Genomic DNA, 25948 nt, shown 5'->3' with positions numbered 1-25948 from the left:
AGCAAGTATAAAGAAGACTACAGTGTGTGTAGTGTACAGAGTACAGAAAATATAGGACAGAAATGAAAAGCGGGAAAGAAACGTACCTCCCAAACACGCCAATAGCCCCCGAGCAACTGTCCGCTGCCGTGGGAAGCTGAGCTCATAAATCCGTAGAGGGTGGCCAGAGCGGCGCCACCCCAGTCGTAATGCAAGATGTCCCGGATGTCCACCGGTGCGCTGAGCAGGCAGAGAGGCACGGTATTCGCCCGGTCGGCGAAGATGGTCGTCCCAAACAAGAACATGAGAAAGCCGCGTGCGTACCTCTCCACGGCCTCCGGAGTCATCGGGGCTGCATCAACAAGGGTGGGCTGGACCCTGAACTGTACCTCGAACCAGGAATATCGGACGTAGCCTGGACGAGCGAGAGGTGGCACCTCACCAAGCAGATAGATCTGAGTGGCAGTCCACTCGTCCATGTCAATGTCAAAGGGGATCGGATCACCCCCTACCCCGATGCCTGTGAGCATCGAGAAATCGTAAGAGGTCATCGTCATGTCCCCTGCCGCGGAGAAATGGAATGAATCGGTGGTGTCCCACCACTTCTCCACCAGAGCGGCGAGGAGAGGTCTGCATGTAGTGAGCCTGGAGAGTCCTCTGCAGAATGCGCCGAAGCCCGCCTGGTCCACTATGCGACGGACCGCATCGGGAAGCTCGGTATACCAGTCTCGGGCACCGGTGTTCCCATACCCGCGGATGGTATGGGAATCCCCCTGTAATCAAAAGCAACAATTGCAAGGCAATATTCAAAATGCAGTTTTAAGAAGCTTACAGTGAACTACAACGTGTGATGTGTCAGCGTGTTCGGGTGGTTCAGAACAGATGTAGCATGTGTGCAAGTTTGACAGATTTAAACAAATACCGGGTACCGGTGTGCTTACAGTGAACTACAGCGTGTGATGCGTCAGCGTGTTTGGGTGGTTCAGAACAGATGTAGCATGTGCGCAAGTTTGACAGATTTAAACAAATACCGGGTACCGGTGTGCTTACAGTGAACTACAGCGTGTGATGCGTCAGCATGTTTGGGTGGTTCAGAGCAGATGTAGCATGGGTGCAAGTTCGACAGATTTGAACAAAATACCGGGTGCCGGTGTACTTACAGTGAACTACAACGTGTGATGCGTCAGCATGTTCGGGTGGTTCAATACAGTATAGTATGTGTGCATATTTTCAGACTCAAAGCAAATACTGGGTACCAGTGTGTATGCAGTGAAATACAGTGTGCGCCGTGTGTTTGGGTGATTCAGGGCTAGTGCAGTGTGTGTGCATGTGTCAGTCTCAAGCAGGTATCAGTTGTACGAATGTTTACAATCAACTACAGTATACAGGGTATCTGAGCTAAAGCAATTAAAGAGTACAACCAGCTACGACAGTTTTGTATTCTACATTGCAGAAAGTAAAGCAGAGAAAAGAGAGTTACCTCGGAAGTGCCGAAGGATAGGTGGGAGGTAGGCTCACGCAGTAATAGCTCGGGTGGCACGTGCCTCTCGAAACTCCGAAACTGGCGCAGTCCGTCAGGGGGCAGAACATGAATCGCCGGCCGGTAGGTCACCGGGTCGAACGGGGCGCTCGCTCAAAGGTAGGAGCTCCGACCCTGGGATCCATCTCGTGATCCAGAGGAGTCCCACCGCGTGGAATGTCATCTGCCATGTCAAGAATGATGAGAAAATAGCCGGAGGAAGGAAAACCGGCCTAGAATATGGAAAGTCAACCGAAAAGTCAACTCCCGAGAAGGTCGAAAATGGCCGAAAAGGCCGGGATGTGAAAAGGGTACGGAAATCAAGAGGAAAGCAAGGGGAACAAACCACAAAAAGGTGGGAACGGCAAAAGAGGCACCAAAACAAAGATTTGTTCGGTTGAAAATGTCTGAAACGCGAAGAAAATCGCGAATCCGACGACGAAACGGGCGTAGAACGCGAAGAAACGGAGAAAAGAGGAGAAGAAAACACTCTAGAGAGAGAGGGTGCGGAATTTCGGCGAAGGAGGAAGTGAGAAATAGGGTTTAGAAACCCTATTTTAAAACACCCATGGTGAAATGTCGAATCTGCCTCGACTCAGGAACTTTTTGCCGGTCGGCAGAATATTGTGCCGATGAAAGTATTTTGCAGCCGGTGGACAGTCGGTGGCTTCCCCTCCCGGCCGGTGGTGTTCCCACAATCTTGTTTAGGCCATATGAGTAGTTTTTGGTCTTCATAGCTCAAGAAAGTGCAAGAAAGTGCATCTCCGACGCTCAACCGGCCTCCGTTTTGACCTCGGACCGCGTCTTCTGCGCGTAGCACTGTAACTCATACAATGTTGTATCCTTTGGTATCCTTTTTGCCTTTTACAAGATCCAAAAGTTACCCTGTGTGCATTGCACGCGTTCATCACACTATTTCGGTGCATTACGTCGCGCTATCATGCGCCTCACAGTTGCATTGTTATGCACATGCTACATGCGTTGTAACACGCACCCCTTGCATTGTCATTGACATCTCTCATGCATTGTCATTGCATTTTTATTACAAGCATTGTCATGTATTTCAATACATACGTCGCCTCGTGCATCGTTTGCGTTGCCGTGCATTCCCTTACCATGCATTGTCATGCATTCCGAAACACGTGCGTTGTTACGCATTTAAGCTCATTTGCATCATTTTACATTCCGTGTGGCATGCGTGTCACACTTGCATCATTTTGCATTTCTATGAGGCATGCGTGTCTCATTTGCATCATTTTACATTCCGTGTAGCATGCGTGTCACACTTGCATCATTTTGCATTTCTATGAGGCATGCGTGTCTCATTTGCATCATTTTGCATTTCTATGAGGCATGCGTGTCTCATTTGCATCTTTTTGCATCTTATGAGGCATGCGTGTCTCATTTGTATCATTTTGCATCTTATGAGGCATGCGTGTCTCGTTTGCATCTTTTTGCATCTTATGAGGCATGCGTGTCTCATTTGCATCATTTTGCATCTTGTGAGGCATGCGTGTCTCATTTGCATCTTTTTGCATCTTTTGAGGCATGCGTGTCTCATTTGCATCATTTTGCATCTTATAAGGCATGCGTGTCTCACTTGCACGCGTGTCTCACTTGTACGTGTGCCTCATTTGCATCGGCGCGCGTGCCTCATTTGCATCGGCACGCGTGCCTCATTCCCATTGGCACGTGTGCCTCATTCCCATTGGCATGTGTGTCATCATTGGCATTAGCATGCGTGCCTCATTTGCATTGTCTTACATTCCTTGCGACCAGCGTTGTCTTGCTTTCATTTTCATTGTCATGCATGTTGCTAATAACATTGTACCTGTTAAGTTTGTTTTCTTTTCAGGCACGATATTGTAGGTACGGTTCATTTGAGGCTGGAGCAACCAGACGAACCGCACAGGTATTTCGCCGGTCTAGTAGACCTTAAATCCTTGGACGGTGCAAGACCTTCGACGGTCTAGGAGACCCTAAATTCTCTGAAGGTGCAAGTCCTTCGGTGTTTGTCGTGCCCAAACGACTTTTGATAAATTGCATTGTCGTGTATCTTACAGCCGCGTGTTGTCGCGCATTCCATGCAACATGCATTTTATACATCATTTGCATTTCAAAAAAAAAAACACAAACACACATGCGTTGCCACGCATCATTATAAATAGTTGCATTGTTATGCATCATTAGAACATAGTGCATACTGCATTGTCATGCATGTTCGTAAACATCCATTGTATCCATTTCTATTGCATTGTAGATTGCATGCATTCACTGCATCCCTTCCATCTATGGCTTGCGCCTTTCCATGTTGAGCTTGGTCTGGTATGTGCCCATACTTCTCGTATCGAAGCATAGTTCAGTGGACCGTTCTATGTTAGACGCGGCTTGCATGCGTACATGCCCTTCCTAGGCAAGATTTTGTTTGGCCCGCGTGCCATATCCATTGTATCCATTTCCATTGCATATTTGTAGATATTGCATTGTAGATCGCATGCATTCATTGCATCGCCTCCCCGTCCATGGCTTGCGCCTTTCCATGTTGAGCTTGGTCTGGTATGTGCGCGTACTTCTCGTGTCGAAGCATAGTTTAGTGGACCGTTCTATGTTAGACATGGCTTGTATGTGTACATGCCTTGCCTAGGCAAGATTTGGTTTGGCCCGCGTGCCATGTCCATTGCCACCTCCCCAGCATATTCATATATATATTACATTGTAGTGTAATTATCGCATCCGGCATTAGGATCATTGTCCTTTCCCCAGCGGGTCGTTTCCCCACTTGTGTCAATTCCCCCCCCCCCAATACTTGTTCTTGTGTCTGTCTACGTTACTCATAGTTCAGTTGACCGTTCTATGGTAGACAGACTTGTTACCTCCATCAATCTATTTGACATGGGTGTGGTTTCGAACCACTCGTGATTGGATCGTGATTCAATCGCTTTGCATATAGTTTGCATTGTTTCAATTACATTGCACTTTCATTTTCATTTGCATCATTTATACATTGTTTTGTATATATTGCATGATCATAAGTTATGTCCGGCCCTGTGCATTGTCTTGCATTTTGCCCCTGCCTTCGGGCGCATATCTTGTTTGTTTTGCATGTTTGTCTAAGTCTTCGGCCTTGTAAAAAATGGGTCATCTCTGGGCTTTGACATTCACTCCCGTCAATGTTATGACTTTCAAGTTCTGTCAAAGAGGGGCAACTGTAGACACCCCATTTTTGACCATCCTCAAGACTTGGACGTCACCATTGGAACACTTGGTGATTACCCTTGTTTGTGTTCGTTTGGAGTTCCCGGAGGTCTCGGCTACGCACCTTGCCTCAGGATCTCCAAACTTGACTGTTTAGTGTCTGGTTTTGCACCAAACACTTGTGTTTTGCCTTGGAGGGGCAGGGAATGCCTTGTGAAGCATCCCCACACACCACCGGCCATGGCCAGAGGCCACCGGCTGGTTTTTGCTACCATCGGCAATATATATTGCCGGTCGGCACCATTTGTTGCCGGTCGGCACTCCCTTTTGCCAAAATGGCATTTTTAGGCAGCCGACTACTGTTCATCTGCTTTTGCAGATATTTTATTACAGCTGTCTTGCATTTGGCTCCCCTCCATACACGTGTATGGAGGGATCTCCCTCTTTAGAAGCTTGTCTTGTAAGCTTTACAAGACAAGAAACTCTATAAGAGAGGGTCTTCTCTCTTGGCTTTAAGGTTAGACACTTTGGAGAGTTTAGACAGCCATATTAGGGTTTTGAGTTCTAGGGTTAGAATCCATACAAATTCTATCTCTATACCTCTCTCTTTTTACCTTTGTGTGTGTTAAAGTGTGTTTGTGTCTTACTATTGCACACAAACACATAGTGTTTCACCTTCCTTTAGCTACTGAGGTTCTAAGAGGTTGTTCTTGGTGTTCTTGAGTGGTTTTGAGCTTGAAGAACCAGCTGGTCCACCATTTGTGAAGAAAGTCTTCAAGGGTAAGAAACTTGACTTTATATTCCCCATTTTTGCATTATTTTTTTACCTATCTTAGAACTGTTTTTGTGCTTAGTGTATAATACAAAAACGTTCTGTTTTTAGGCCCTCTAAATAGTTGGTTTAGAGTGTTTTGTGGTTTGGAGGTATTTGACCCCTCTTAGGCCTTGAAAGGCCCCCATTTTGTGCTATTTTGAGTGAGTTTCGAGACTTTGGTGTTTGGGCCTCTTCACCACTGAAATCTTGAGGGATTTCAGTGGCGGAGATGGTGCCTTGAAGTCTCCAAAAGGGGAGGGCCACCCCCTCTCCTTGTTGTCCTTGAAAGGGACCCTTTTTGGCCTCTTGAGGGAGCATCGTGTTAGAGTGTGTATTGATCATGTCTTGGCTGTTTTCCATGCTTATTATGCCATGATATAACCTTATTGTGTGTTGGTTTTGGTACACCATGCATGCTTAGCATACCTACCTTGTAATGCCATGTTTAGGCCTTAACATGCCTTAGGTTGTAAACCGTTGTTCGAGCATGTTTTAGGTCTAGTTTTGTGAAGCTTGTGTGCTTATTTTGCCATGCTAGAGGTCTGTCCATAGTTGTTTGGGTCGGCCATGGCATGCATTATATGCCCCCTTTGCATTTTGGCTTGTTGGCCTCAAGTGTGTGAGTATGTAGCATGCACTACTTGCTTTATTCTAATGATTCGGCATCATGTATAGCATAATTTCAGTCCCTTTGACATGCTTGTATTCTTGCTTTGGACACCTCTTTGAAACTTTGGAAGCTTTACGTGCATGCTCCATGTTTTGGTCTTCGTGCATGCTTTTGATTTTGAGCCATTTAGATACCATCTAGGTGTCCCTTGGGTGTTGTTTAGGTCTGCACTAGACCTATTTTAAGTCCTCTTGGCCTTGTAAGGCTTGGTTGATTTGGTCTTGGTTTAAGCCTCTTGGCTTGCCTTGGGTTTTTGGTTTCGTTTGCATGCCTTGTTTGTCTTGTTTAATTGGCTTAATACCCTTTGTAACATGATTTTCAATGCTTACCTTGCATGCCGTTAGTCCATGTTATGCCTCTTTCAAGTGTGCTTGGGAATTGTCTTTTTATGCTTAAGTGTTGGTCCTTGTATGCATGCATGTTTGCATGTCATTTAGCCCTCATTTTATAGCACTATGGCTACTGTTTTGGGCCTATTTAGAGCTGCCCAAATCATGTATAAGTCCACATTTTCATCAGTTTGCATTGCCTCATGTTTGCTTGCATGCTTGCATAAGTGTCTTGCCATGCCATGTTGCATCCTTAGCTTGCATGCTTAGGTTGCACTGCATCTTGCATGCATGCCTTGTTCCTTGACTTGGTGATAGGAATTGGGCCTTGGTTCGTTTGCTTGGTTTGCATTTCATGTGACATCAAAGTGTACACACTTGGTCCCTTGGGCCATCACGCATCGAAATGCGCAATTGATGGTCCGAGAACCAAGGAGCATGTCCCTTTGAGTCACAAACATGATAGGGGACATGATTGGTGCATACATTGCTTGAATTGTATTGCCATGCAAGTTCTGTCCTCTGCTGCTGTGAGTTGCAGGTTCTGCAGGCATTCTTTGCCGATTGGCAGTATTCATTGCCGACCGGCAGTAAATCACTAGCCGATGGATTCATTTTGTGCCGGTGACCACAATTCACTGCCGGCGGTAATTCTACTCAGCCGGTGGTGATTCCCAGTATCCAGAGAAGCATCCTTGAGACTTTGGCAGTCTTCAGAGAGGCAGAGCAGGGAAAACAAAGGCAGACTATGCATGGCCATGCACTTCCGAGCAGGACCCGAGCATGCGCTGCATCTGACTCTCCTCCCGAGGCAGTTTACTGTTTTTCCTAGCTTAGTTAGTTTGTTAACCGATTAGGCAATTTGTAATATTTAATTAGCTTGCATAGTTAATTAATTTGTATTATTTATTTGATCCCTCCGAGCGAGGGCAAATCTGTAATAAGTGTGGGTGAGTGTGTGAATGTCTTCCAACCCCCATTTCTTTCTTCCCTTTTATTTACCAGCTTATGATGGTAGATTAGGGCATGTTTAGATTAGCATACCTTATGCAATGCATGTGTGCATTCATTCATTTGTCCTGTATGCACCGGGCTCGGTACATCATGCTAACCGCATTTGTATTTCAATTCCAAATTGAATACGTGCATCAATTGGTTGCATTTCACATGCCATGTTTAGGTTAGCTAAGCCTACTCTAATTGCATCTTGCATGTGTTGCAATAGTCAACTTGACATGAACTAGGATCATGCATGTTTGCTAACTAGTTTTTTTTGTTTTGGCACGGAGTACGATGTAAGTATTTATGCTTTAGCATCTCGCATGCGTGTGAATGTTAACATGATAGTATGCTTACCATGTGGCTAGATGCTTATGTGTTATAAATTGTTTGAATGCCTGTGGGTGAAGGTTGGATTGTTTGAGTTGGAAAAACTCGTTGAAATCTGTGTTTTAGCCTACTTGCGAGTAGCAAATTCCAAAGCGCTTTTCAAAACAAACGGATATACAATGCTTGTTTCCAAATTAGGCAATCTAGTCTATACTTGTTTGCTGCGCGCGTAACATAGTAATTCTAGGCTAATAACCGAATAAGAATACATAACGTTTTCAAAAAAGGATATCATGGTTAGTAGAGGTCGATCTTCGGATCGGGAGAGAGGGGGTGCTCATAGCTGACCTTTCCCAATCGTACCCTAGCTCCCGAGCCGAGACAACTCCGGTGATGACGGACATGTGGCCTTCGGCACCGAGTCAGGGTTTCCTAAATTCCCCTATAAAAAATATTTAGGTGGCGACTCTGTATTTGGCAAAGCAGTCCATGTTTGGCACTTCTTTTCTAAAAATCTGTTTTCTCAAAACGATTTGCCGGATTTGGACTCTTTGGTTCAAGATTAAGAACCGTGACACAAATCGAGTCCGAACTATAGCGACGCCCACCCAGGCGCGTCTACAGCCCCTTGTTGGCTTGAGTGTGAACTTGAGCCTCTTATGCCTAATGGTTTTAATTCTCTCTTGAGAGTTTCTATTAACCAACAGCATGAGACCTTTTTCATGCTCAAGGTTCTTGTGGCTTACGCCATCTTTTCAATTAGAGGACTTTCACATTAGACCTAACCGGTTAAAGAATGGCTTGGTAATGTAAATTGTGTAAACAAGAATTGGACAAGTAAAACATGACCAAGATAAGCATGTTGTGTTTGCATTGTATTGTGTTCAATCAGACGTTATATTGTACGCAAGGAAAATTGGTTCATTTCATACTTAAAGTGATGAAATGAGCAAATCTCCTTTGTCTCCATTGCTTTTGATCATCCATGATAAGGTAGTGGTCAAGAGTCTTGTTTTGTGCATTTATTGAAAGTGTACAACTTGGATCTTAGGCCATCATGCATTGAAAATACTTGATTGGTGGTTTTGGATCCAAGAATGCTACTCCTTTGATGTTTTGAGATGATAAGGAGGGGTATAGTACAAACATGTCCTTGGGAAACCCTCAATTTTCCTCTGTTTGTGCTTTGTTGCAGTGTGGTGATCCAGCACACCAGTGGCCGGCAGTGCCCCATCAGTGGCTGGCAAGGCTTCATCTTTGGCCGGCAGCAAGCCCTCATGGCCGGTAGGCCACTAGTGCATTCCTCAGCAGTGAATTAGTAAGGTGGAGCAAAAAGTTCTTGGAGCAAACCTACAAACAGAGCCTCTCAAGAGCAAATCGGAAGGCATTTCGGTGCGAAAACCGAATGCATGTATGTCTACTTTCCAAAGCAGAGCTGAGGCAGTGTGGTTTAATGCTTTACATGTTTAGTTAGCATTTGTATTGTAATTTAATTAATTAGTTTGCTAATTAGTTAAGTGTTGTAATAATTAAGTAGCTTAGCTTAGCTATTTCTTTATTTTGTTGTGTAATAATTAGTTTAATTAGATTAATTAGCTTAGTTTAGAGTAGCTTAGCTGTTATTCATTCGGACCCTCATTCACGAGGGCGTATTGTTGTAATAAGCGTGCGTGTGCATGTCTTCCAACCCCACTTCTTTCTTCCTTTTATTTACCCGCTTTCGATGGTTAGATTAGGGACATGTTTTGATTAGCATACCTTATGCTTGCATGTTTGCATCATTCATTTGTCTTGCATGCACTGAGGCTCGGCGCATCAATTAACCTACATTGCAATTTCAATACATTTCTTTGAATACATGTTTCAAAGCATGCTATCAAAGTGTTGCAAATGCCATATTAGTAGCCAAGCCTATTTAGTTGCATTATTGCATGTGTTGCATTAGGCATCTTGTATAGTTAGGATCATGCATATTTCTAATTAGCTTTTGTTTTGGCTCGGAGTACACTGTAAATTTTTACGCATTAGCATACTTGCATGAGTGTGAGTGTTGCCATGATAGCATGCTTGCCATGAGGCTATGTGCATGTTTGTTAAAACTGCATGAATGCCTGTGGATGAAGGCTTGGTTGCCTGAATTGGGACAATTCGATAATTGTGAGTTTTAAGCCTATTTTGCAAAGTGGCAAATCATGTTTTAAGCCTACTTGAGGGTGGCAAATCCCCGCTTTAGCCCACTTGCGAGTGGCACTTTCAAACCATTTTCGAAAACAAACATGAGTTGTTTTGTTCCAATTTGCGCAATTTTAGTCTATACTTGTATGTGTGCGCCACATAGTAAAGTTAGCTAATAATCAGAATACGAACAAATGAGATTTATAAAACAATATATCATACTTAGTAGAGGCCGATCCTTTGATTGGGCGAGCGGGGGTGCTTATTTCAAGACCTTCCCCTCTCGTACCCAAGTTCTCGAGCCGAGGCAACTTTGGTGATGACGGACACGTGGCCTTTGGCACGAGTCAGGGTTTCCTAAATTTTTTCAAAAGAAAATATTTAGGTGGCGACTCTGTAATCTGGCAAAGCAGTCCAGTTTTGGCATTATTTGATTTAAAATTTGATTTTTCAAAATGATTTGCCGGTTGGACTCTTTGCTGTTTATCAGTCTTAAATTGTACTTTGTAATCTTAGATTCAGAACCGTGATAGGAGTCCAAACTGTAGGAGACCAATTCGCGCCTCTCTGAAAGGGGGGTGCGCGAAGAAAGTTGAGTCCATAGTATCATTTCATGGGCACAACTTGCGAAGGCATTCGTCACCAAATTTAAGACGAACACCAAGACCCCGGTAGAGATAAACTAGTTGCTTACCATTGACATGGGTGAGAAAAAAATGTTGAAATCTTACAATAACAGGTATTGGGATACCTTCAACCAAATAGGCGACTGTCCCACTAACCTAGCTATCACACAGTATAAGCAGGGTTTCTCGATGGGCCATAAGTTGAGGAATTCAATGACGATGACGCCATCCCTTACAATGGAAGCCCTAATGAAGAGAGTGCAGCAGCACATCCGGGTAGAAGAAGATGGCGCTTGCGCTAAGGCAAAGTCCGACACAATAGTGATGTCGGACAAGAAGCCTGCGGTGAAAGTTAACACGGTCGGCAGGGCGGACCGACCCAACAAGAATAGTCACGACAAATGGCCCAACAGTGAAGATCCCAAGACAAGAAGATTGAGAGTCCACACCGCCATCATCACGGTGTTTAAGAAGCCTATCTACCGAATTCTAAGTGAAATATGCGACGAACCCTTCATTCGGCGGCCTGCTAAGCTGGGACAAGCGCAAAAGGGCTACGACAAGAGATATAGGTGCACCTTCTATGATAAAGTGGGGCACCGAATTGAGAATTTCATGCCTCTGAGGTAGCATTTGGAAGAGTTGGTGGCTGTAGGCCACTTGGACCAATATATTGAAGGGAGAGCTCGATCAGCCCCCCCAGACCACAACGGGCTAGATGGGATACTAGTTGAAGGTTCGCCTCAAGGCATGATCAATGTGACAGATGGGATCATTGAGCCTGAGTGAGTCTGCGAGCTTAGAGGGATGGTCAAAAAGGCGGAGCACATGAGGGAAGTACTGAGTATATAACCAACAGTGAAAAAAAGAAAGATGGAAGCAAAGAACATTATCACTTTCTTTGACAGGGACCTACTAAGGTTACAAAGCCCTCACAACGATGCGCTAGCGGTGACTTTGCGCGTCATGAACTTTGATATCAAGCGAATCTTGATAGACTAAGGGAGTTTGTGCAAGATAATGTACTATGAGACCTTCAAGCAACTCAAATTGGAGGACAAAGACTTAGTACCCGCAACATCTCCCTTGATCGATTTCAACACAATGCCAGAATAACTGATTGCAAGATAATTTTACCAGTCAAAGCTGGGACAATGACAAAACAAGTGGAATTCTTGGTGCTGAAAGTCCCTTCCACTTACAACATTATTTTGGAGAGAGCATGGTTGCAAGCCATGCGAGCTATAACATCAACCTACTATCAGGTGATGTGATTCCCTAACAAAGTTGGAGTGATTGAAGAGGTCTTAGGAGACCAAATCATGTCCAAGCAATGCTTCATTATCGTGAACGGCAGCCGAGCTGTCAAAAGGTTCGTGAAAATGGTAGAGGAACCAGAAAGCAATGAGTTATTTGTAGATGTCGGTAAGGCATCCGAACAGAAGACAGTGAAAGATCTGTTGGAGGTGAGAATAGACCAAAACGTCCTTGAGAAGTTCTTTTTGCTTGGCTCATCTTTGTCCAACACTGAGAGAACAGAGATCATGGAATTTTTGATCTCTAACATCGAAGTGTTTTCCTGGACGCTGTACAACATGCCTGACATCAATCCAAACTTCATCTGCTATCAACTTAATGTCAACCCAACTGCTAGATCGATTATACAACGAACTCACTGATTGGCACTTCACCACGTCGAGATAGTTCCTGAAGAAGTGGGAAACCTGCTGGAAGTAGGGGGCAATTAGAGAGGTTCATTGTCCCACGTAGATCTCCAACACTATGGTGATGCCAAAAAAGAACGGTAAATGGCGCATTTGTGTGGACTATAAGACAGTCAACAAAGCATGCCCAAAAAATAGTTTTCCTCTACCATAGATAGACTAACTGGTGGACCATATTGTAGGTCACAGCTGACTTAGCTTTCTTGATGCATATTGTGGATACCATCAGATTGTTATGTATGAACCGGACCAGGAGGTTACATCCTTTACAACGCCTAGGGTTGTATTGCAACAAGATCATGCCCTTTGGCCTAAAGAATGCAGGGGCAACGTTTCAACTAGAGATGTGCATGGGTCGAGTCGGGTTGGGTTTGACCTTAACCCATCATTCAACTGAATCTATTCGGGTTAGAGGTGTAGCCAACCACTCTCGACCGAACGTAGGTTCGAAATCTACTGTTTGTTTTATGCGGTTTGTTGGTTGGACTCGGTCAGCTTCGAAAATACAAAATTACAACATCAAAAAATTCATATGCCCAACTCGCAATCACAGATTCAACAAAAGAAAAGAACAAAAACCGCTCATTTTCATTTATTAAAACAAGATTTCTTATAACCCAAGAGAATCAAAACTTAAAAGTCAAACTAACTTCCAAAATCCAAAAAACTTATCAGTTTATGTGCACATTACACATACAAAGACAGTTAGGTACACTTGCCTAGGGTTCTTTTTGTTGATTTATTTATTTATTTCAGTCACACTCTCGAAGATCCGACACCTATTAAAGAAATTCAGTAATCAACCACCGAAATAGGAAAATAAAGAGAGATTTTCGAAGGCCATCGTGATCGAGAGAGAGAGAGAGAGAGAGAGAGAGAGAGAGAAAGAGATATGAGTTCTTTGCACAAAGAAAACAATTCATCTTAATTTTTATTTGAAAACAAACTTTTCGCCGAGAAAGAGAGAGAGCAAATCAGTTCTCACAAATCACATCACAATCATATCCCACTACTACAATAGTAAGAGACATGTGTGATTAAAAAACCAAAGGTCAAAGACTTGTACCTATAAGATAAGATCTAATTTGAAGGGCCAGTTACAGGAGGCCACATGTACATAAAAATCTAAAATGACAAAATGTTCGGTTGGTTCAGATTATTTGGATGTCTTTAGAGTCAAACCATAGCCGACCGAGAATGAAAATTTTCACAAAAATTCTACTTGTGGCCGACCGTGAGGTCTTTCGAAATCGACTGTATCATCTATTTTCGGCCTGAATTGGTCGGATTCGTTGGTTGAATCGAGTAAGTGCACACCCCTAGTTTCAACGAATGATCACCAAAATGTTTGAGCCATTGTTAGGCAAAACAATAGAAGCTTACATAGACGACATGGTGGTCAAGAGTAAGAACGAAGGAGACCATCTCAACGACCTAGCTAAGATGTTTCAAATTTTCATGACCCACAAGCTATGACTGAACGCATCCAAATGCGCATTTGATATATGGTCAGGTAAATTTCTTGACTTTCTAGTAACCAACCGTGGTGTAAAAGCCGATCCCTCTTAGATCAAGGCCATTTAGGAACTAAAGAGGCCCCACATAGTCAAAGAACTGCAGCACCTTACGGGCCTAGCTGCCGCATTAAACCGATTCATAAGTCGATCATCCGACAAGTGTCAACCGTTCTTCCAGGAACTTAAGGCCAAGTTTGAGTGGGATGACGAATGCGATCGAGCTTTGGAGAGCCTAAAAGAATACATGACCTCTCTGCCACTGTCGGCAACCCCGGTACCAGGAGAGGCACTTTTCTTGTACTTGGCAATTTCCCAGCACATAGTTAGTGCAACATTGGTACGAGCCAACAGAATACAGCACTTTCTTATCTTTTATGTAAGCAAAACATTGTTGGACCGAAACGAGGTACTTACCGTTAGAAAAGCCTTCCTTGGCTTTGATGATAGCTTTAATAAAATTGTCGCACTACTTCTATGCGCACACTGTGATAGTTTTAACTGTATTTTCCTTAAGGCCTTGTTTGAAAGGGCATACTTTTCTGAGCAAATATTGAAGTGGGCTGTGGAGTTAAAGCAGTTCGACATCAAGTTCTAGCCAAGAACCGTGATAAAAGCCCAAGTTTTGGCAGACTTCGTGGTAGAGTTTGATCCAAGAAGTCATTATGATCAAGAAAACCGGGCAAAGGGGAGGGAGTGCCCCCAGTATAGCGCAACCCTTGCAAGTTAAAACAATCTTTGTAGCCTCCATTGAGGCCAGTAATGTATTGCCAGAAGGGGATAAACACTTGAAATCTAAAACATTGGACAAACACTTGGAAATTATAACCTCTTCAAATGCATCCATCTATTGGAAGTTATTTGTGGGAGAGATGTAGAAGTTCTTTGTGGATGGTGTGTCTAAGAGACATGGAGCAGGACTTGGGATAGTCCTCCTCTTGCCAGATGACTTGACCATTGAACAAACAATCACACTTGGATTTTCAGCATCCAATAACGAGGCCGAGTGTCACGACCCAAACCCGCCCCAATGGGTTTAGCACCGTAACCGGCCAATAATCCGAGATTACCGAAGGCCTGTTTAACAGTAAGACAGCAATACAGAGTACAGGGGCATAGCGGAAGCCAAAATAGTAAATAAACAATGTCCTATGAGCTGTGAGTCTGTATGCAAAAGATTTTTCATACGTATATACATGAACAGTACAGAACAGTATATACAACATTTACAGTCGATCAGAACAGAGACCTAATCCCTGTTAAATAGTATAGTACAGTGTTATCAATCTATGCAGTTATTACAAAACAGATATAGAGACAGACGAGGGAAATTAAAACACCCCTAAGCCATAGCTTGGCAGGCTCGGAACCTCGTAGTGAGGCACAGTGGTTGGCTTGACAAAAAGGGGGTCTAACCCACGCTCCTAGCTCCGATCTAGTGCCTGTACACCTACATATATATATAAACAGTGAGCAAAAACCCAGTGAATAACATAATGCGTAAAGAGGTTAAGAATGAATGTCCTTGCAGTAATGAAAACAATTCATTAAATCAGTATTTCAATCATTCAGTCATAACAGTCATATGTGGTACATCCATTAGCATAACAGTACAGTAAACAGTAGGTCTTAAAAGACCGAGCAGTCGATGATGGCCATCAGTAATGGTTCCAAACGTGGGAACCGACAGAGATCTCTGTAACAGTAGCAGTAACAGTAACAGTAACATTAATTGTTAAGGATGCCACAATACAGTTCAGAATAGAGGACATACATTCATTCAGTTAATAGTAACAGTTCAGAAAGCAATTCAGTTAACATTCAGAAAATATTCATCTTTGAACATATCTTTACACAGTTGTTACTCACAGAGTTCTGGGCTACAGTTAAGCTAGAGCGCGTCCTCAGATGCCAACCCTACACAGTTTACAGGATGAACACACTAAGTTCACATTCAGGAAACAAAGGCTTTGTCCCTACTTAGACTCGATGTGGTTCTACATCTATATCCTCATTAAGATGCCTTAAACTAGGCCTAAGAATGCCTAGGATGAAATGAGGATGCAAAGGTGCACTTTAAAAGCATTTTCAGAAAACAGGGGTCTCGCTCGAGCGTATGTTACTCCGCTCGAGCGGACATGCAGACAAAGGTTTCCGCTCTAGCGTAGACTCATCCGCTCGAGCGTACTGTAAAATAGTCAAAAGTGCTGGATAGGCTCAACACCCGCTCGAGCGTAAGACACAAGGTCCCGCTCGAGCATAAATTACCCCGCTCGAGCTGACTTAAAAACAGAACAAAATGCTGGAAGTACGATTTCCACGCTCGAGCGCCAATCACCCCGCTCAAGCGTGAGTTCAAAATCTGGAATTCCCAGATTTGAACCTCAAGCTCAAATTCAACTACAAATGTATCAAATTCGATTCCTTTGGGCCCATTTCCTGGAAAACACTTCAAAACTCATAGTTTAACAAGATTCAAAGCTCAATTGTAAAAATCAAAGCCCAAAGGTAGTTCAAATAAATCCAATTTCAAACCAAAACTCAAGAACATAACTCAAACATGACATGCATGAGTTTAAACCAATTCAAAGCTTTAATTACTTGCTCAAATGAGCCAATTCCTTCAAAACCAAGATGAAATCATGGTCCAATGCAAAAATATGAACATGCATGTGGCAAATTTATGAAGAACAACCTCAAAAATGCAAGAGTATGCCATGCATGCAAAGATTAAGCTTCAATTCAACAACTTAAGCTAGTTCTAGACTCAATCCCTTAATTTAGACATGAAACATGCAAGAACAAGCTCAAATCATAAACAAGAGGGTAATTATACTACCTTAGGTCTCCAATGCAAGATAAGGGAGCTCAATTTGCAATCTATACTTCAATTCTCCCACAATTCAAGGCAATCTCCTAGTTGATTCTACAAGCCTCCTATTTCTCTCACTTTAGCCGGTCAAGAACCCAAAATGGCTGATGAAAATGTTTTGGCTAAGTGTGATAAGGCTCCAAACAATGTGTAGGTAATGGCCCACTATAATGGCAAAGTTGTAGATAAGGCAACTTGTGGGGTTAAGCTTAGTTTAATCTAATTAAATCATACCAATTCATATTTCAGATAAATACACCATAAAATCTTATAAATTCTAATGATCATAAAACATCAATCGATTCCGGATTCGGCCGCCGATAAGGCTTTCAATTCGCAATTTACGACATAAACGTGGATAGATAATTAAACAGTCAAACAGATAGACATGCATTTAAACTAGTACAATCAATCAGTTAGTTCAATATTTCAGTTGATTCAATTACTTTTCATAATCAATCTCAGTTTAGCAGTAATCTGTGGGGTTGTCAGTAATCAGTGGTGAGGGTTATTACAGTCTCCCCTCCTTAAAAAGAGTTTAGTCCTCTAAACTCGAGTTACCTTCATTTTGGAAGAAAACGGGATTCAGTGGAAACAGTTCAGGATATCTTTTCGCCATGTTATCTTCCCTTTCCCAGGTGGCATGCACGCCACTATGGTTTTGCCAGTCAACTTTCACTAACGGGATCTCTTTTTTTCTCAACTTCTTGATCTGTCTGTTTATAATCTGAATAGGCCGTTCTTCGTAAGTGTAGTCATCACTCAGCACTACACGAGTAGGCTCTATCACATGGAAAGGATCCCGGAGGTAGTCCCTCAACATAGAAACGTGGAAGACATTATGCATATGCTCCATTTCAAGAGGAAGCGCAACTTGATACGCCACTGGATTGATTTTGCCAATAATTTCATACGGTCCGACGTATCTCGGTGCCAACTTGCCCTTGACTCCAAAACGAGTCTGGCCTTTCATCGGTGTCACTTTCACAAAAATGTGATCACCCACTTCATAGTCTCTGTCATATTTTCTGACATCCGCATAATTTTTCTGTCGGCTCTGTGCAGTTTTCAGTCTCTGTTGTATCAGTTTTACTTTTTCAGTCGTTTCATATACAATCTCGGGCCCAAGCAAAGGCCCATCTCCAATTTCTGCCCAACAAATCGAAGATCGACATTTTCTACCATACAATGCCTCGAAAGGCGCCATACCAATACTTGAATGGAAGATGTTGTTGTAGGCGAATTCAGCCAATGGCAAATGGCTTTCCCAATTTCCCTGAAAATCAAGGACACACATTCTCAGTAAATCCTCCAGAGTCTGGATGGTTCTTTCTGACTGGCTATCTGTCTGAGGATGATAAGCACTACTCAGTCTCAGTTCAGTACCCAATGCAGTCTGTAAGCTTTGCTAGAATCTCGATGTAAACTTCGAGTCCCTATCAGAAACAATGGACATAGGCACTCCATGTAGTCTAACAATTTCATCAATGTAGAGTATAGCCAATTTGTCCGCATTCTAAATTGTTTTGACAGGTAAAAAGTAAGCAGATTTAGTCAGTCTATCAACTATAACCCAAATTGAGTCCATACCTTTACTGGAGCGAGGCAAACCAACGATAAAATCTATAGTGATATGTTTCTATTTCCACTCCGGTATAAATAAGGGCTGCAGTAAGCCTGCCGGTCGTTGATGTTTGGCTTTGACTTGTTGGCAATGAAGACATTTCGATACAAAATCAGTAATTTCTTTCTTCATTCCCGGCCACCAGAAATTAAGTTTCAAATCTTGGTACATTTTTGTATTCCTTGGATGGATAGACAGTTTCGAATTGTGGCCCTCTTGCAGAACTCTTCTTTTCAGTTCAGTATTATTCGGTACACACAGTCTTCCCTGAAATTTCAATACATTATTCTCAAATTTGAAACCCGGTCCCGGTTTAGATTCCCGTTCTTCGATGATCTTCTTCAAGAAGTCATCCTGTTGCTGTTTCTTTTTAATCTCTTCAATCAGTGCTGGTTGAGCAGAAATAGCAGCTATTGTTCCACCTTGTTCTCACAAAACAATTTTAATTTTAGATTTTTCAAGGTCACAAAGCAACTCTTTCGGTCCGGTGAGTAAACAGGCTAAGTTTCCAATCGATTTTTGACTCAATGCATCGGCAACGGTGTTGGCTTTTCCCGGATGGTACAAAATCTGTAAGTCATAGTCTTTAATCAATTCTAGCCATCTCCGCTGTCTCATGTTCAGTTCTTTCTATGTGAAGAAATACTTTAAACTCTTGTGGTCGGTATATACTTCACATGTAGCCCCATAAAGGTAATGACGCCAGATTTTTAAGGCAAACACCTCTGCAGCAAGTTCCAAGTCATAGGTCGGGTAGTTCTTTTCATGCGGTCTCAGTTGTCGGGAAGCATAGACAATAACTCTCCCATTCTGCATTAAAACACATCCTAAACCCTTATGAGAAGCATCACTAAAAACGGTAAAACCATCCGTACCTGAAGGTAGGGTAAGAACCGGTGCAGTCCCAAGTCGAGTTTTCAACTCTTGGAAAGCTGATTTCCTTTAGTCAGTCCAGTCGAATAATATCCCCTTCTGAATTAACTGAGTCAACGGTAAGGCAATTTTGGAGAAATCTTTGACAAATCTTCTGTAATATCCAGCTAATCCCAAAAAGCTTCGGACTTCTGTAACATTTGTTGGTCTAGGCCAGTTCACTACTGCTTCAACCTTCTGTGGATCAACTGAAATTCCATCCTTACTAATAACATGTCCCAAAAACATAACATGATCAAGCCAAAATTCACATTTAGACAGTTTAGCAAAAAGTTTCTGTTCCCTTAGGGTCTGTAGGGCAAGTCTCAGATGATGTTCATGTTCTTCTCTACTTTTAGAATAAATTAGAATGTCATCAATGAATACAACAATAAAGTCATCGAGGAATGGTTTAAAGATTCTGTTCATGAGGTCCATAAATACAGCAGGTGCATTGGTAACTCCAAAAGGCATAACTAAAAATTCGTAATGTCCATACCTCGTTCGAAAAGCAGTTTTATCAATGTTTTCTGGTTTAACTTTCAGCTGATGATATCTGGATCTGAGATCAATCTTAGAGAAAACTTGAGCACCCTGTAACTGATCAAATAAGTCATCAATACGCGGCAATGGATATTTATTTTTCATAGTTACCTTGTTCAATTCACGGTAATCGATACAAAGCCTCAGAGAGCCGTCTTTCTTTCTCACAAACAAGACAGGTGTGCCCCACTGTGAAGTACTAGGCCTGATGAACTTTTTGTCTAACAGTTCTTGCAGCTGAACTTTTAGTTCTTTCAATTCGGTAGATGCCATTCGGTATGGAGCTTTAGATACTGGCTGTGTACCCGGAATTACATCAATAGTAAACTCAATCTCCCTATCAATCAAATCCCCTGGTAGACTATCTGGGAAAACATCTGGGAATTCTCTGACTATAGGAATACTGTTCACATTAGCATTATCATCAGTAGGTACAATCAATACATAACACAGATACCTTTTACATCCATTCTTAATCAATTTACAGGCTTTCATGGATGAAATCAGATACGGGAGAGGTACTACTCCAACCCCATTAAACACAAATTCGGGTAAACCAGGTGGACGGAAAATCACTTGTTTAGTTACACAGTCAATAGTAGCATGATATTTTTGTAACCAATCCATTCCCAATATTACGTCGAAATGGTCAATATTCAATGGCAGTAAGTCAATATACAGATGCATATCCCCAATAATAATTTCACATGCAGGGTACATATAAGCACAAGTCATAGATCCCCCAACAGTTGAAGATACAACTAACAGATAATTCATGGGTTCTAATGGTTTATTCAATTTTCGTAAAAAAGCATGCGACACGTATGAATGTGTAGACCCCGAATCAATCAGTACATAAGCATTTTGGGTACAAATAGAGAGGATACCTGACACGACGGTCTCGGTATTTTGTACGTCTCTCGGTACGAGTGCGAACACTCGGCCTTGCCTCATAGGCTCTTTCCTAGTAATTTTAGGGTTAGGCTTTGGTGTAGCAGTCGATACTGCTGCACTAGGTGCAGCTTTACTATTGGCCTGCAGAGCAGAGGGGCAGTCTTTAACCATGTGGCCCACTTTGCCACACCTGTAACAAGCTCCAGATATTTTGTAACAAACCCCTTTGTGCTTCTTGCTACACTCAGAACAGGGTGGTATGGAACCACTCCCTTGGCGGGGGCTAATTGTTGACCCCGTATTCTGTTTCTTGTTCAATGGGTTATTTTTGCCTTTCTTGAACTTAAAAGCCTTCCTTTTACCACGCCATTCAGACGCTGGTGCTTCAGTTTGTTTCAGTGCCTCGATGTTCGACTCAGCTATTAATGCTCGGTCAAGAACATTTACATAGTTCGGTAGCTTTGAAACTTTTATTCGGTCCAGTATTGCAACATTAAGGCCGCCCTCAAACTTTCTGGCTTTCTTGTAGTTAGTGTCCACCATATGTGGTGCATATCTAGCAAGTTTGGTGAACTTTGTTTCATATTCAGCAATGGACATAGTACCCTGTCTCAGCTGTTCAAACTCAGTCACTTTTCTGTCCCTGACACACTGCTGGAAATACTTTTTGAAGAAGGACTCCTTCAATTGAGCCCAAGTCACAACAGTGTTGGTGTTGCGAACTAACATCCACCACCTTCTGGCCTCTTCTGTAGTGTAAAGATGGCCAATAGCACTTTGTGTGCTTCAAAACATGGAAAAACTTCGAACAATTTTTCTGTCTCAAGGACCTAAGCTTCAGCCTTTAGCGGTTCGAGGCCTCCCTGAAAGGATGGCGATTTCATTTTGCTGAACTTCTGGGTGAGAGCAATTATATCCCCATCATTAACATTCGGCTCCGGCTGTACCGGAGTAGGGGTGGGGGCTGTTGGTTCTGTTGTTGTTCTAGTCTTGCAATTAATAGTTCTACCATTCTTTCCAACCTCGCCATTCTTGCCTCAGGGGATTCAGTTTCATTAGTAGTGCTTGCATTATCCACTTCACTATATGCAACATTATAATAATAAACATAGGAAGTTGCATACTTTAAACATTTAAACATAAGCAGTTATATGTTTCAGCACATTAACACATATTCATGTCATATCCACACACACTTTTCATGCTCATGTGATGCCCTAATTGCTCTTCTAGGACACCCTATAGCTCATTTGGACACGTGTGTGTGGTATAACTTGTGGTTAAGTGTCGCTCTGATACCACTCTGTCATGACCCAAACCTGCCCTTATGGGTTTAGCACCGTAACCGGCCAGTAATCCGAGATTACCGAAGCCCTATTTAACAGTAAGACAGTAATACAGAGTACAGGGGCATGACGGAAGCCAAAACAGTAAATAAACAATGTCCAATGAGCTGTGAGTCTGTATGCAAAAGATTTTTCATACGTATATACATTAACAGTACAGAACAGTATGTACAACATTTATAGTTGATCAAAACAGGGACCTAATCCCTGTTAAACAGTATAGTACAGTGCTATCAGTCTATGCAGTTATTACAAAATAGATACAGAGACAGACGAGGGAAATTAAAACACCCCTAAGCCATAGCTTGGCAGGCTCGGAACCTCGCAGTGAGACACAGTGGTTGGCTTGACAAAAAGGGGGTCTAACCCACACTCCTAGCTCCGGTCTGGTGCCTGTACACCTATATATATATATATATAAACAGTGAGCTAAAACCCAGTGAATAACATAATGCATAAAGAGGTTAAGAATGAATGTCCTTACAGTAATGAAAACAATTCATTAAATCAGTATTTCAATCATTCAGTCATAACAGTCATATGTGGTACATCCATTAGCATAGCAGTACAGTAAACAGTAGGTCTTAAAAGACCGAGCAGTCGATGATGGCCATCAGTAATGGTTCCAAACGTGGGAACCGACAGAGATCTCTGTAACAGTAGTAGTAACAGTAACAGTAGTTGCTAAGGATGCCACAATACAGTTCAGAATAGATGACATACATTCATTTAGTCAATAGTAACAGTTCAGAAAGTAGTTCAGTTAACAGTCAGAAAATATTCATCTTTGAACATATCTTTACACAGTTGTTACTCACAGAGTTCTGGGCTACAGTTAAGCTAGAGCGCGTCCTCAGATGCCAACCCTACACAGTTTACAGGATGAACACACACTAAGTTCACATTCAAGAAACAAAGGCTTAGTCCCTACTTAGACTCGGTGTGGTTCCACATCTATATCCTCATTAAGATGTCTTAAACTAGGCCTAAGAATGCCTAGGATGAAATGAGGATGCAAAGGTGCACTTTAAAAGCATTTTCAGAAAACAGGGGTCCCGCTCGAATGTATGTTACTCCGCTCGAGCGGACATGCAGACAAAGGTTTCCACTCGAGCGTAGACTCATCCGCTCGAGCGTACTGCAAAACAATCAAAAGTGCTGGATAGGTGAAATTCACGCTCGATTGGGCGCTCGACACCCACTCGAGCGTAAGACACAAAGTCCCGTTCGAGCGTAAATTAACCCGCTCGAGCTGACTTAAAAATAGAACAAAATGCTGGAAGTACGATTTCCACGCTCGAGCACCAGTCACCCCGCTCGAGCGTGAGTTCAAAATCTGGAATTCCCAGATTTGAACCTCAAGCTCAAATTCAACTACAAATGTATCAAATTCGATTCCTTTAGGCCCATTTCCTGGAAAACACTTCAAAACTCATAGTTTAACATGATTCAAAGCTCAATTGTAAAAATCAAAGCCCAAAGATAGTTCAAATAAATCCAATCTCAAACCAAAACTCAAGAACATAACTCAAACATGACATGCATGAGTTTAAATCAATTCAAAGCTTTATTTACTTGCTCAAATGAGCCAATTCCTTCAAAACCAAGATGAAATCATGGTCCAATGCAAAAATATGAACATGCATGTGGCAAATTTATGAAGAACAACCTCAAAAATGCAAGAGTATGCCATGCATGCAAAGATTAAGCTTCAATTCAACAACTTAAGCTAGTTCTAGACTCAATCCCTTAATTTAGACATGAATCATGCAAGAACAAGATCAAATCATAAACAAGAGGGTAATTATACTACCTTAGGTCTCCAATGCAAGATAGGAGAGCTCAATTTGCAATCTATACTTCAATTGTCCCATAATTCAAGGCAATCTCCTAGTTGATTCTACAAGCCTCCTGTTTCTGTCACTCTAGCCGGTCAAGAACCCAAAATGGCTGATGAAAATGTTTTGGCTAAGTGTGATAAGGCTCTAAACAATGTGTAGATAATGGCCCACTATAATGGCAAAGTTGTAGATAAGGCAACTTGTGGGGTTAAGCTTAGTTTAATCTAATTAAATCATACCAATTCACATTTCAGATAAATACACCATAAAATCTTATAAATTCTAATGATCATAAAACATCAATCGATTCTGGATTCGGCTTCCGATAAGGCCTTCAATTCGCAATTTACGACATAAACATGGACAGATAATTAAACAGTCAAACAGATAGACATGCATTTAAACTAGTACAATCAATCAGTCAGTTCAGTATTTCAGTCGATTCAATTACTTTTCATAATCAATCTCAGTTTAGCAGTAATCAGTGGAGTTGTCAGTAATCAGTGGTGAGGGTTATTACACCGAGTATGAAGCATTGTTAGCCGGTTTAAAGTCAGCCTATTGGATGAAGGCCACCGAGCTAATAGTGTACAGCGACTCCCAACTAGTAGTTAACCAGATATCCTGCGAGTATGAAGCGAAAGATGACAGAATGACCAAGTATCAAGAGTTGGTTAGGAATGAAATCATGAAATTCGAAGTCGTGAGGATAGAGCAAATCAACTGAGAAGAAAATAACAAGGCAAATGAATTGGCTGGTTTGGAGTCGATGGCAGACACTTCTATCCCACACTTTTTTCTAGTTGACTTCCTGCCAAGACTGAGCATCGAGGAACCTAAAGCGGCCGAGGTATGCTACTGCAAGCTAGGTCCCTCATGGATGGACCCCATCGTGGTGTTCTTAAAAAATGACATTTTTCCAGAAGATAAGAAGAAGGCCAATAAGATTCGTGCAAAGTCACAACGGTTTTGGATTTTCCCATCTCTAGCACTATACAAAAAGTCCTTTGCAGGACCGTACTTGAAATGCGTCCATCCTAGCAAAGTTAAGGCATTCTTGTTCAAAATTCACGAGGGCATTTGTGGAAGCCACCAAGGGGGGAGATCTATGGCCTACCGAGCTATTTCATAAGGGTATTGGTGGCTATATATGTAAGCAAACGCAGAAAAATATGTCAAGAAATGTAAAAAATGTCAGAAGTTTATGCATCAAATCCTTCAACCAGCCAGAGAGCTCCTACCTCTGACCAGTCCTTGGCCTTTTGTAATGTGGGACTTATACATATTGGGACCAATCCTAACCGCGTCGGGCAACAGAAAGTTCTTCATTGCGGCGACAGACTACTTCACAAAAAAGGTGGAGGCAGAGGCGCTTGCATCCATCAAAGAAAAAGACATCAAGAAGTTTGTTTGGCAGAACATCATAACCTGGTTTGGAATCCCCAAGGCCTTGATATTTGACAACGGCACCCAATTTGATGGAAGAATCTTTAGGGGTTTTTGCAAAGAGCACAAGATCAAATTTTACAACTCCATGTTGGCATACCCTTAAGCCAACGTCTAGGCTGAAGCCTCCAACAAAGTAGTCTTAGATGGTCGATTTTTACAAAGAGCACAAGATCGAATTTTACAACTCCATGTTGGCATACCCTTAAGCTAACGGCCAGGCCGAAGCCTCCAACAGCGTAGTCTTAGATGGTCTGAAGAAAAGGCTAGAAAAAGCAAAAAGAAAATGGGCTAAGAAACTTCCCCACTTCTTATGGGCTTACCAAACTACACCTAAGCGATTGACCGGCGAAATGCTTTTTGCCTTGGCCTATGGCATGAAAGTAGTAATCTCCCTGGAAGTTGGCCTCCCCACCATTAGAAACAAAAATTTTGATCTGAGTTTGAATGGAGAAGCCATATCCTTGGAACTTGATCTAGCCGAAGAACGAAGAGAAAGGGCATTGATCCACATCGCCTCATATCAGCAGGAACTGTCTAGAAAATATAACAAGGCAGTGTATCCAAGACAATTCAAGATTAGAGATTGGGTGCTA

At 42.4% G+C, this 25948-nt stretch overlaps 1 protein-coding gene across 1 annotated transcript; it reads left to right on the top strand.

The window, feature by feature from the left end:
* The first annotated feature begins 10711 nt into the window (after positions 1-10711).
* LOC145813332 (uncharacterized) lies at positions 10712-11266 on the top strand. Its single transcript, XM_082908613.1, has one exon. It carries the CDS (start codon positions 10712-10714, stop codon positions 11264-11266), a length of 555 nt encoding a protein of 184 aa, XP_082764739.1.
* Positions 11267-25948: the final 14682 nt, after the last annotated feature.

This window comes from Camellia sinensis, chromosome 15 (assembly GCF_055761805.1).
Source record: "Camellia sinensis isolate YWXY chromosome 15, ASM5576180v1, whole genome shotgun sequence".
NCBI classification, from domain to species: Eukaryota; Viridiplantae; Streptophyta; class Magnoliopsida; order Ericales; family Theaceae; genus Camellia; species Camellia sinensis.
Note: the sequence above shows the minus strand (reverse complement) of the source record. Positions and strands in the feature narration are given on the sequence as shown.